General features: G+C 34.2%; 1 protein-coding gene across 5 annotated transcripts in view; it reads left to right on the top strand.

Moving 5' to 3' along the window:
• The window catches only part of EPHA5 (EPH receptor A5), a 340,114-nt gene that overhangs the window by 232,686 nt on the left and 93,201 nt on the right, over positions 1 to 14,227 (top strand). For all 5 annotated transcript variants that reach the window (XM_008571411.1, XM_008571425.1, XM_008571402.1 and 2 more), the window contains one exon: positions 10,561 to 10,685. In XM_008571411.1, coding sequence (XP_008569633.1) covers positions 10,561 to 10,685 — 125 coding nt within the window. The remainder of the gene's footprint in view (positions 1 to 10,560; positions 10,686 to 14,227) is intronic.

The following is a 14,227-nucleotide window of genomic DNA, read 5'->3' on the forward strand; positions in this document are numbered from 1 at the left end:
ATTAATTTTGCTATCCAAAAAGAGGCACGTTGTCATTTTACACCTTGTTGCATTTAATGTTTGCTTTTGTAATTTGCACGATTGTTTTGGAGAATGGTGACTATAAATGCCAGTGATATAGTTCTCCATTTTTATTATTGATATTTTATTTTCTAATTAACAACATTGTAAACATGACTTCAAAATAATTTTTGAGCATATGGTTTAATACTATTAAGTGCAATTAGGTAAAAAATTACTTCTTTGCAATTGTTACTTTTATTTCTTAATGAAAACACTTAATTTTCTATATTCTATGGTTTTCAATTCTTTGCAAAAGCAATCTCTTATCTAATGGGACATTTCAGTTCATAAGTTCTTTTTATCTATAAAAGCATCATTTCTGTAGAACTACTGACATTTAAAGCCAGATTTTTGTGAAATGGTCGTTTCAAAACAACTGAGATCACATATCAAAAGATCCAGTTGCAGGCTTTTAAGATGGAGAGATTGTAGGTTTTTTGTCTGAATGAGCAGATTGAATTTTTGAGAAAGAAACCTTTAAAATGCCCTTTTTCTTTAGTAGTGACCATGGGTACCAGGTGTGCTGAAAATGTACTGTAGTTGTTTTCCTTGATCCAGTAGTATCAAATGACAAAATAGTAATAAGGATGTATTAAGTATATAATAAGTGTATCCAATTTATATACAATGCATTATAGGGAATATAAACTATAACAATGATATATATATATAGTAGGTATATATATATATTATAAAATACCTGCCTCACTTTCCCATGTTAACACTTATTCATGTTTATAAGATAATTCAGCAACTGCATTTCTCATTTACTTTAGGAAATCTAATTAGTCTTATCTTCAAATGATAGGTGAGTACTCTAAAACAAACATAACGAAGTAATCATTATATATAGTTTCATTAAACCAGCAATAAAAGATGCACATGACTCTCTCTCTCTTTGTGTGTATGTAGTATGTATGCATGCATATGTATATCTGTGTATATATGTGTGTATATATATTTGTATACAGCAAACCTTTGAATGACATGGGTTTGAACTACATGAATCCACTTCTATGTGGACTTTTCAATAAATTCATGCATAACATACCTAACCAAACATTTAAGTAGCCTACCTAACATACCTAAGAGTAGGCTATCAGTAGTTAGGTAGTTAAATAGTTAAGTACAGCCCTACCTACTGCCCCCTGCCCCCCAGTCCATTCATCTGTCCCCAGCCCAGGGTGCTGGGCTGTGCAGTGCAGCCAGGACCAGGGGGAAGGTTATAGGCAAATTTTCTGTATGCTGATATGGGGATCTGAACCATTGACCTAGATTTTGCAACACCACTCTCTAACCAACAAAGCTAATTGGCTAGCACTAATTGGCAGATTTTTCAAGGGCACAGGAGTGGTTGCACCAAACCCCCTCCTCTGTGTGGTTAAAGGGCCAACTCCATATGTCTGTGTGTATTTGTGTATGTGCGTATGTGTGTGTAACATTATACATAAAATAAAATAAGAATTTCTCTATACCTACCTTTCTTTAAACTGTGTGTGTGTGTGTGTGTGTATACTTATATATACAGTCAGTGGAAGGCATTTAATTTGAATTGTCTATGAGCATGTATGAGGGTACTTCAAAAAGTTTATTAAAACAATTGTATTATTTTTTAATTTTAATCTTATTTTTTCACAAACTTTTTGACAAACCATCATACACAGGCACACAAAAATAGCAGATACATCAATTATGCTAATGTAAATGATATTTCATCTTAGAAACCATATGCTAAAGAAAAATGGATTAGATTTAGGTTTTGAATTTCTCTGTAATGCAAAGTCTCTGCAATTTCTATAGCTATATTTCAATTTAATAGGTTATCTAGGGTTTTTCTTCCTATTTTCTCCTTCCTCTTTTTCTGCCCTCCTTTGTGAAGAAGTGAAAGAATAGAAAATATTGTGAAGAGGGTCACCAAAGACAACAGATCTAAAACCCAGACTTTCTCTGTTTTTTCAAAAGTCTATTTTTACCCAGGGAATATATTTAAACTTCAAATTATACTCAACACTTTATAATTATTAAACTGACATATATAACTGCTTATATATACATAAATATAAAATTGTGTGTGTATATATACACATATGCATTATTTAAAAGATTTTGGTGTAGTTCTCATTTTATACAAATAGCTAGGGGTGGTAGAATATGAACTAAAAGTCACTTGACTTTCAGTTCTTTACTTATTCTTTGTACTAGAAATTTCTAGATTTCTCTGAAATGCTTCAGTACCATTATTTATTTATTTTAATATTACGTTATTTTCATTGTCATATACGTATTTAATATATGATATACTCTCATATAGTATACCAATACTGTGCTGTGCCAAAACCAAGCAGAAAGTGTGTCACTTTGAGGTCATATATACTGGAATTGAACTAGTAAGTAAGTGGATGGTGGATGGTTGAGAGACACTGCTGGAGTAGGAGGTTACAGGTAAGTATGATGAAGAGGTTAGAATGATCCATGTGATAATTGATTAGAGTTGGCGACATCAGTGTTTACTTACCATTTAGCTTAATATGGGTATAGATGGTTATGTATAGAAATACTTATAGACATAACACAAGTTAATATGCACACATTTTTTCCTTGCTCTGTCAGCTAGACAGCCTACAAGCAATGACATCTCAATGGCAAGGAACACACTTAATACCCAGATCTTGGTTTTTAATGCCATTCTCCAATAAAATAAACCAGTGCTCTTTGGAGAAGTGACTGATTGTAGCACTGAAGCATTATATGCTTGGAGCATATGGTCTTCTAATGCTAGAAAGTAAGAAAGTGATGTAGAAAACAAACAAACAAACAAACAAATAAAAAGACAAATAGACAACCCATAATGAAAGGGGTATGTCAAGGAGACGTGGGAGCTCTGAAAGAGCTTCTAATGGCCAAAGTGTTAACAATTTGAGTAACAAAACAAAGTGTAAGATTATAAACTAAAGTACAAAAAATTCCATAAGGCCATACTGTTATAAATTATTAAATATATTAAAAAATGAAAAAGAATATACAAATTTTCTGTGAAGAAGAATTCCCAATAATTCAAGCAGATACTCTACCTTCAGGGAAGTGGATCATATATCCCTGCTTCTTGAGTGTGGTCTGCAAATAGAGACTTCCTTCCAAAGAGTACAATATGGAAAGCTGGAAAACAGATAACTTTATAATGGAGAAATGTGGTAAACACTACATCAGTCAGGTGATCAAGGTTAAAATAACAATGATGGTATGTTGGTTGTATGTACCCGTGTTATGTAATGGAAATAGCAATTTACCTCTGTGGTATTCCTCCCCAAAAACTCACAACCCCAGTGCAATCATGAAAAAAAAAAAAAAAAAAAAAAAAAAAAAAAAAAAAAAAAAAAAAACCAAAAAACTATATTAACCTTAATTGAGAGGCAGTCTACAAAATAACTGATCAGTGTGTCCCCACAGTGTAAAGGTCATTAAATCAAAAAAAAAAAAAAAAAGTCTGAAAATGGTCACAGCCAAGAATATCCTAAGGAAACATGATAACTAAATGTAATGTGGTATGCTGGATGGGATATGGAGACAGAAAAAGACATTAAGAAAAAATTAAGGAAATCCGAATAAAGTATATACTTTAGTTAATAATAATCTATCAATATGGGTTCACTAATTGTGACAGATGTACTATATTAATGTAATATGCTTCTGATATGGGACACTAGGTGTAAGATATATGGGAACTCTATTTACCATCTTATTTTTTCTATACACAAAAAAACTACTCTAAATTTAAATGTTTATTTAAAAAATTCAAGCATAGAAAAAATTAGTCTGTAATGGGAACAATTATTAACCAAAAAGATCTGTATCTTGTGTATTATACTGGTACTCAAAGGTCAGCTCCAATACAGAGGCTACAATACAGAAACAACTTGGAGCATTTCCACATATCCAAAAGCTACAACTCAGAAGTTTTAGAAATTATTTTGTTTTCTATGCAACTTAATTTCTTTGGTATTTTTTCTCTCTTCCTTCACAGTGACAGTAATAGTTTTATGATTTGACGTTATCCATCAAAATTTTACAAGTAGAAATGCCCTAAGTCATTATTCTCATTTGATACTAGGCTTACTTAATAAAAAGATGAGGGGGCAGAGAATGAGCGAAAGGTATCACGGAGGAAGACACATAAGATAAGTTGAATATTCCCCTTGATACTGACAAATCTGGTTACAGTTATTTTAATGTGCATAATACCTGTAAAATACTTTGCAGTAGTGGAGGATTGCTGCCATTCACAATTTGTGCATAATTATGTCCCCAGGAGCTGTCAGTGTCCCCACTTTCATCAGTTCTACCCAGATGAGGCCAAGATGCTCTGTCACAAGGGAAATTATTCCTGAACTATTTTGATCTCAGAATTAGTATCGCCACCCGTAACCCTGCTATTCTGAACCAGTATTTTAAAAAATATTTTTAGCCACCGAAAAAACTAAGTTTAGAAAACAATGGTGTTTGTTAAATCAAGCAGTCTTAAAAACGTATGTTTAACTTTGATGGATGCAAGTAAATGACAAAGTATTCAACTTTAGGCTAGTTGTGTCTGTGCTGATTTTTTTTGATAGTTTCACTTTGCAATGATTGATTATTTTATTAAAGAACCTATTAAGGTTTAAAATAAAGCACAAATCTCAAACTAATATTATCTTACTACGCGCACTTAAGATGAAAAAAACTAAGTTTTGAATGATACATGATGACATATGTATTTTCATTTCTTTCATTTATTCATCCATCCAACCAATCAGCAAATACAATCATCCCTCACTATTGTGAGGAATTGGTTCAAGGAACCCCACAGACACCAAAATTCACAGATGCTCAAGTCCCTTATATAAAGTAGCACAGCATTTGCAAATAACCTATCTACATCCTCCCTCCTACTTTAAATCACCTCTAGATTACTTTTAATCCCTAATACAATGTAAATGCCATGTAAATAGTTGTTATGCTGTATTTTTTATCTGTATTGTTGTTATTATTTTTTTTCGTGAATATTTTTGATCCTTGGTTGGTCGAATCCAGGGATGCATAACAAAGAGATATGGAGGGTTGACTGTATTAATTAAGTTTCTATATGCTAAGTAATTTTCTGGTCCTGGACATATAGCAGTGAACTAAACCAAATCAGTCTCTACTTTCATGGAGCATACATATTAAATATACTTTATGCCTAGAAAGGTGGCAATACCATCAATTTGTTAGATGAAAACTGACAGCTCTCTGTAAGAAATATATCAGTCTAAAAGGATATTTGCACTGTGGTAAAGTGAGTGTAGAAGCTTGGAAACTTAGTATTTATCTGAATTTTTACTAAAGTACAACACGACAAATATATCATGGTGATGGGAAAGAGAGTGTAATTTGTGATTTATGTTAATTCATAAAGATATTCACCACTGAACAAAGTACATCAAGAAACCTGCTGTTCTCCTTTTTTTTCTATTGGTCATGAATATTCATGGGGTACAAAGCCGATTGTTACCATTCATGCCCAAGATGTGATGGCCAGATCCATACTGGTAGCATGCCCATTACCACAAACTGTGGTTATACCCCATGTCCCCCACCCAATTATCCCCTACCTCCCTCCCCATCCCCCTTTCCCCCACTCCACTTTGTATTCCTAGGTATGTTCTCTCCCTCTGCAAGTCCAACACACCACTGTGGTCTTTCTTTCCTTCCTTCTTTCTCTCTTAGTTCTGAAGGAAATGGTTAATGGACTTCTGTGGTCAGCACCCAAGGACGTGTTCACTTGGTGAACTTGCAAACGAGTTAACCAAGAAATGTCAAGGATTGCAAACAATCCTTGAGAATGCTTAAAGTTGTGAGAACACTTTCTTAGGATGTTCCCAGGAGGCGCATTATAGATAACCAAGTGCTTGAGAAGGGAGGTAATGGCCTTCTGCTCTTGAGAAAAGTATAACAGAATTTATGCATTAATGCTTATCTCACATGCACAAGCTTGCTAAACGTAATAAAAGCTGTAACAGTCGACTTGCCTGAGAGAGCAGTGGCCCCCCGCTCTTCACCTGCATCTCGTCTGCTGTGTCTTCCTTCTCGTCTCCGATCATTTTAATCAACAAGTTCCCAGTTATGAGTAAAACGTGGGGTATTTATCCCTCTGTGCTTTGCTTATTTTAAACATAAGTTTCTCCAAGCTCATCCATGCTGTTGCGAATGGGAGGATTTCTTCCATAATCCTCTACTTCAGTAAATTTGCAATTTTGCTACAAATGCTGTGATGAACCAGGGGCCCACAGCTTACTCTTGCATGTCACGACATCTTCTGGATGCTTTGTCCACAATGTCATATATGGCATCACTCTTCTCTCACTGGGAATCAATAGAGATTTCAAACCTATGCCAAAATCGGAGTTTGAGAACTGCCAGTCAATTACAACTATAATGGAATGAAACAAACTTCAATTTCAAGAATACATTTAGACAATTTTGATTTTATAAGCACACTATGTGTTTTGTAATGTTTCAAAAAACTTTGTGGTACTAGACATGTTTAAGAAACCAAGGTAAGGCTTAGAATATGCATCCTCCACATTTGAATATCCCTCAGGTTCTGAAATTAAAAGAATAAAAATACACATTAAAGTACCAAGACATTATCACCCTGTTATGAGTATATAAAACACTAGACAGTTAACTTAACTTATATTGCTCTCATGTACATTGTATTTTATATTTTAACTTGATTGAAAGACATACTTCACACTGAGTTTCATTGTTGAGTTTGCTGTCATGATCAAAAATTAAAAAAAAAAAAAATTCCCAGCAACATTTGCTGAAGAGGCAGTCTCTTCCCCAGTGTGTACACTGGGTGCCTTTGTCAAAGGTAAGATGGCTGTAGGTGTATGAGTTGATTTCTGGGTTCTCTATTCTGTTCCATTGATCTGTGTGTCTGTTTTTATGGCAGTACCATGCTGTTTTGGTTATTATAGGTTTGTAGTATAGTATAAAATCAGGTAATGTTATGCCTCCAGCTTTATTTTATTTATTTATTTTTCTCAGGATTGCTTTGGCTATGTGTGGTCTTTTATTATTCCATATAAATGTCTGGATAGTTTTTTCCATTTCTGAGAAAAATGTCATTGGAATTTTGATGGGGATTGCATTGTGAATCTGTAGATCACTTTGGATAATATGGACATTTTCATAATATGTAGGAGAATGAAACTAGACCCATACTTCTCACCATATGCCAAAATCAATTCAAAATGGATTAAATAATTAAATACACATCCTGAAACAATAAAACTCCTGGAAGAAAACATAGGGAAAATACTTCAGGAATTAAGAGTGTGTACAGACTTTTTGAATATGACCCCCAAAGCACAGGCAACCAAAGGAAAAATAAACAAATGGGATTATATCAAACTAAAAAGCTTCTGCACAGAAAAGAAACAATCAACAGAGTGAAAAGACAACCAACAAAATGGGAGAAAATATTTGCAAAATATACATCTGACAAAGGATTAATATCCAGAATATTAACAACTTTATAGCCAAAAAAAACCCCCCAAATAACCCAATTAAAAAATTGGCAAAGGAGCTGAATAGGAATTTGTATTTCTCAAAGGAAGATATACAAATGGCCAACAGACACATGAAAAAATGCTCAACATCACTCAGTATTCAGGAAATGCAAATGAAAACCACTTTGAATACCATCTCACTCCAGTAAGTATGGCTAATATCCAGAAGACTGAGAATAATAAATGCTGGAAAGGTTGCAAAGAGACAGGAACTCTCATGCACTGTTGGTGGGACTGCAAAATGGTGTAGCCTTTATGGAAAATGGTATGGAGTTTCCTCAAACAATTACAGATACATCTACCATATGACTGAGCTATTCCACTGCTGGCAATATACCCAGAGGAGTGGAAATCATCATGCCAAAGGGATATCTCTACTCCCATGTTTATTACAGCAGTATTTACAATAGCTGAGAGTTGGAACCAGCCCAAATGTCCATCATCAGATGAGTGGAGATGGAAACTGTGGTACATCACAGGCCGGCCCCGTGGTGCACTCGGGAGAGTGCGGTGCTTGGGTGCGCAGCAGCGCTCCCGCCGTGGGTTCAGATCCTATATAGAGAAGGCCAGTGGGTTGTGATCCCCTTACCAGTCACAAAAAAGACCAAAAAAAAAAAAAAAAAACTGTGGTACATCTTCACAATGGAATACTACTCTGCTACACAAAAGAATGAAATACTACCATTCACAACAACATGGATGGACATAGAAAAATTATATTAAGTGGAACAAGTCAGGTATAGAAAGAGAAATACCACATGTTCTCACCTATTTGTGGGAGCTAAAAATAAATAAATAAATAAATAAATATACAAATAAATAAAGGGTTGAGTGGGGAAGAAGACACAACAGTCACAACCATTCCTTGAACTTGTTAAGACAAGTGAACAGATATGATATAGTGTGGGGGGAGGGGGAGTGAAAGAGGAATGGGTAATGGGACACACAAATCAGCTACAATGTATATTGAGAAGTTAAAATTAAAAAATTAAAAATTTAAAAAATTTAAAAATAAAGGAATGGTATATATTATCTTAAATTTTTACCACCAATTATTTATTCTGTACAAATTTCTTGGTTCACTCTGTCTCAGGCGCTGTTCTAGATGTTAAGGATTCAGTGGTGAACAAAATAAATAATATCCCTGCCCTCATAAAACTGATATAGTAAGGGGAACTGAAAAAAAACCCAAAATATAGTTAAGATAGATATACAGTACGTAAGATAGTGAAATGCAAGAGCAGAGGAGAAAAATTAAGTACCAAAGAAGCAAAGAGAACGGTGAGGTGAAAGTAAATGAGTTGGGTTTGTAGAGTAAATGGAGTAGATGTGAAAGGCCTCTATGAGAAACCCAAGAGGGGTGAGAGAGAGAGGCGTGAAGAAATCTGTGAGAGAAGCGCTTCTGAATGCTGGAAAGCCAAGTGCAATGGTCATTAGGAAGGAGTGTGTCTGGGAAGAATAGAAAGCCTGGGGCAGAGCAGGTGAAGAACAATGGCGGGAGGTGAAAGCAGAGGATGTGCAGCATGGCAGACAGTGCAGAACTTTGCAGGCAGTTTCAATCCAGTTTTTCTTCTTGAGCTGAGACAGAGAGGCACTGGAGGGTTTAAGCAGAGGAGTGACATCATCTTGCTTCTGTCTTAAAGTGATCAACCTTTCCCGCAACCCCAGTTTCACACTATGATTGGGTCTAGACTTCTAAACGTTGTTCTTGCAGTCTGTTTTTCCAAGTGACATTTTCTGAGGAATGGGAAAAAAATAACTATGACAAATTGTATCATGTGATTGTGTCTGCACAATGCTAAAAATCAAAATACTAAGTTTTATATATATGTATGTATGTATGTATGTATGTATGTATGTATGTATAATTTAGTCTCACCAGGTGTCTGCCACTACTCAGATAGGGATATCCCTCTGATTATGCACTACTCACAATGTTGATATCATTTCCTTCTAATGAATATGCAAACACTATTCATTAGTCCATGATTTTCTTTCTTTTTTTCTTTCCTCTGTCTTTTGTAAAAGCTAAAGTTGTAAAACTAAAGGTCATCTACATCAGAAAAATATTAGTCAGCACCTCTTTATTGTGTCACACCCAGAGAGTCTGTACAAGTCTCAACGGACTGTTAAAATTGAATTTGACTCAAATATCCAGATGTTTTTGAACCCAAAATATCCAGACATATCTAAAATAGTATATATATTTTTTCTATTTATATTAGAAAAGTAGTCATCTAATAGACACTGTAGCAAATAACAATGAACATTATAAGTGATTGTGAATTCTAGTGAAATATTTTGGGGAAATGGAAATGAAGGAAACTGTCACTTCTACTTGCTATTGATTTCAATATACACCACGTATTTAATAACATATTTTTAAGAGAACCCACACTATATTTAATATACAAATTTATTAATGATTGTGAGACCCACATGATTTCAAAAGTAGAAAATTATGAAAAAGAGCCTGAGTGTTGTGAAAATGTGGTAATATAGATAATCATGTATCTGTTAGCATAATAGGATATATTATACAGAATCTATAAGTATTAGAGTCATAGAAGATACAAAGGTTATCAAGAACATCTTCATTTTACAAAATACTAAAATAATGTATCTATATTTCTCAACCTTGTGGAGAAAATAAGGACTTAATATTCTATGTTACTACAATTTTCTTAAGAGAAAATTCACAGTATATTTAGTTAATTTATATTTAAAACTTTATTTTCAAAAACATATAGAGAAAGTAAAATTTTTACCAGGTTAAAAGCAAATTTAATCTTTTGTTATTTTTATTATACTACAGTCCAAAATGTGAATATACATAATACACAGAACAGGTTGTAATTTTGAGGCTCTATTAGTCATGCTATGCTTTATTTGTACTATTTTCCAGCCCCCTCTCCAGTCACCAATGTGAAAAAGGGGAAGATTGCAAAAAACAGCATCTCTTTGTCTTGGCAAGAGCCAGATCGCCCCAATGGAATCATCCTGGAGTATGAAATCAAGTATTTTGAAAAGGTGAGACTAACAAAATAAAAAATGCCCTTTCTCTCTCTTTTTTTTCTTTTTCCTTTTAGCAACTGCGATTATCCAATTTGTGGAAGAGTATGTTACAATTTTACGTGTAAATCAATGACAATTGATTCTGCAGCCATGATTTTAGAGGCTAGAAGTGTACAGGGAGCACTCTATTCATGTTCTTCTATTGCCAAATGGTTTATGATGCCTGGATACTGCTGTGTATAGTCTACCATCAGCTTAACTAGGTTTCTCAGCATTAAAAGATGAAGTCATAGGACATTTTGAAAGTTGCAAACACTTAAGATGTTGATCTTCAGTAGGGACTGCGTGTGCTACAAGGAAAATCATGTGTGCTTTTAGCCGGTAACAGGGCATGATACCTGTACTACTAAGGAAGTATGGGTAGATAAGACCCATGTATAACATACAACTTTAAAGGATTATTTACGAATATCTAACACTGTAGTACAAACTTTATTTTATAATTTGAGTGTAGAAAATCAGAAATGTGTGCCTCATACTCCCTATGTTTTCCTGATTTCTTCTTCTTTCCTAAATTGTCTCTTAGGTTCATGCTTACCTAGCCTACCACAATAGTTGTTGAGATCTATATAAAGTAATGATTCCTTTTACTCATTTTTGGACCCCCAACCAAGTGAGCTATTGATAAAGGAATCATTCAAGTGGAAGCTAAAGAGGAACTTACAATTTCTAAAGCTGGACTGCAGTGTGTGGCTTAGATATGTAGACACAGTAGTCTTTCCACCACTCCTTGCCCATTCTACTGTGTTTTTTCTATAGCCTGCATCAGAATGGCATGCACTCCTTAAAGCAAGCTGAGTTCTGATAGAGGAGAAAATGATAGATGGGTGCCCAAACCAGCCTCTAAAAGATGGCTTGGAGACCCTGACCTAGAACTGTCGGTCCTAGGGAAGCAGGAGTAGAAAAGAACACACACTTAATGCAGACAAATAGATCCCAAAAGAGAAGGACTGAGCCACACACACTTAATTACTTCTCCCAAACTCACAGAGACATAACTCCTTCTTTTTTAGAAAAAAGTGAAGAGGATGGCAGGAATTTACTTTCTGATGCCTAAGAAACTGCCCAAACTAGGACACTGGAGAAGAAATGGGGACTAAATAGTTCTCCTTTTCATCATCATGAAAAATGCTGATGGCCTATTAATTTAAATTACTTAAAAATCCAAGATTTTATGCAAATTCATAGATAAGAGTTTAGGCAAATATATAGAATGTTAATTTTTCATAGTATTATAAGGATTTTTTAAGGATTTGCTTCTTTCATTCATTGATTCAGCAATTACCTGTGGAAAGATGAAAAAGAATAAAACAGTAGTGGGGGGGCCCTGGGGGAGGGTCATCTACATATTCTTTCTAAGTTTGGGATGTCTCTAAAATGTTAACATATAGATTTTATTAAGAGATGAATAAATAGTCAATTATTACTTCTGAAATAGTCATCTTTCTGGGATGACTTGCTGGCAGTATTACATCTAACTATCAGATCATTAGGGAGCATAAATGATTATTCTTCTATTTCACAAAAAAATATGTTTTATTGAATACATTATTTACCAAGAAGGCAATAAGAGAATACCTTGGATTTACAGTGTTTATTGTCTACAAAAATGGAACTAATCAAGTATAGTGATGTTAATATTCCTCACCAATTCCTGTTTCTCTGGGATTAGTAATCAAAACAGCACCACAAATTCCAGAGGTCTACAATTTAAATATATGATATATCCACAAATAATTAGTGAAATTAAGGTTTACATTCCCTATTCAAGTTTTGAAACCTATATTTAAAATTCTATACTAATGCAGAATTGCATTATGTAGAATTATATAAATATATATATATATATATAAGCACATGCTGAGTTTTACTGCAAATATTCTGTTTCCAGATTTTCATTGTGATTGAAGTTGATTTTAAAAGAAGTTGAGATGCTTAAGGAAATTTTAAAACAACCAAACACCAAAAACTCTGTATTTAAGTTATGAGTATCTTAGATGAAATAAACTTCAACAGCAGGAAGACTAAAAGTTTAACAAGTAGTTATTTACCTGCATTGTTTTTCTTCCCTTGAATTAACTAGCTGGACCCATGTCCAGCTTTCTTTTTTCTCCTTAAAGAAACAATCCTATTTCCTTTTTTCTGTTATGAATACCTTCGACTGTTTTCACTACCATCTCCATCATATGCATGAGCCTCTTTAAGTACGCGATATTCAACAGGAGCCAGGATTCACCTTCTACTTTTTTTTTCTTTAAGTTGCTGCTGCTTTTAGAACAAAGAGTTACTCGACAAGTGGTGTAGGGGAATCTTTCTTCTATTAATATTATTTCTAGTAATTTGGCCTTATATTTAATAATTTTTATTTAAAGCTGTATTAACATATTCTATTATCTGCATTACTCAAAGTAACAAAAAATAATTTGGGAAAAAGATTTCTGTGCATATCCTCAATAAATAAATAACAACTTGCCTACTTACATGCTTTAAAAACAGCAAAATCTTTATATAGTATATTATTTTGGTGGAAATTATTAAATCCTTTTGGTCAGTGTTTTCCTTTTTACAATGAAGACATTAATTCCCAGACCTTTTTGTCAAGACAAATTATTGAGTGTACCAATATAACACACATACATTTTTTTTTCCCAAGACTTTCAGGAAAAAAATAATGAGCTTTAATAATATGTATTGAGGTGGGAGTCTTGATAGGTTTCCAAAGCTCATTTTGAACCTTCAGAATGACACCACCATTTTATTGGATGGCTTTTGGCCAGACACAGGTGGCAGAGCTTTCCAGGGCACATGCATTTGCCAGCTGGCATTTCTGCCTGCGATTGCCCTGCTTTAATAGAGGTCATTGGGCTTCTCTGCTCCTGCCTGGTGATGGGCTCATTGCCATCTCTTAATTAAAGGCAGAAGCAAAGGGAAGCTGCTCCTTGGCACAGTGTTTGCCAGCTGGCTCCTTCTGCTGAGGCCCTCCCCTCACTGCATGTGAACAGTGTTTGCTAAGCAGCTTGGGAATGTAGCTCATTTGCTCAGCTGGGGCATGAAGGCAGCAAAAGCCACTGCCCTGAGTAAGGACTGGCAGCCAGGTGATTGTGGGTGTTGAAGATTTGTATGTAGGGTTTGTAATATTAAGAAAATTACAATATAAGAGTGATTTAAAGGAGTGGAACAGAAGTAAATTTTGGAAGATACTTACATCATTTGCAGTGTATATGTATTAATTTGCTCTGATCCCTTAGACATATGCTTTGCTAAATTCTCTTCAATAATATAGTATTTGGCCAACTCAGAGAGATAGTGTACAATTAGACCCTAAATAACAAACAACTGAGGCATAGATAATATTAATCTTCAAATCAGAAACAATGTTGTGTGATGTTATGCAATTGATATTGCATCATATATTATTTCAAGAAGCAGCATTTCAGTTTTATTTTAATGCTTTTTACCTTTTTGGAAAAAGTATTAATTTCTAATATTTTTACAAA

The sequence above is a fragment of the Galeopterus variegatus genome, unplaced genomic scaffold (genome assembly GCF_000696425.1).
Source record: "Galeopterus variegatus unplaced genomic scaffold, G_variegatus-3.0.2 Scaffold39, whole genome shotgun sequence".
Lineage (NCBI taxonomy): Eukaryota > Metazoa > Chordata > Mammalia > Dermoptera > Cynocephalidae > Galeopterus > Galeopterus variegatus.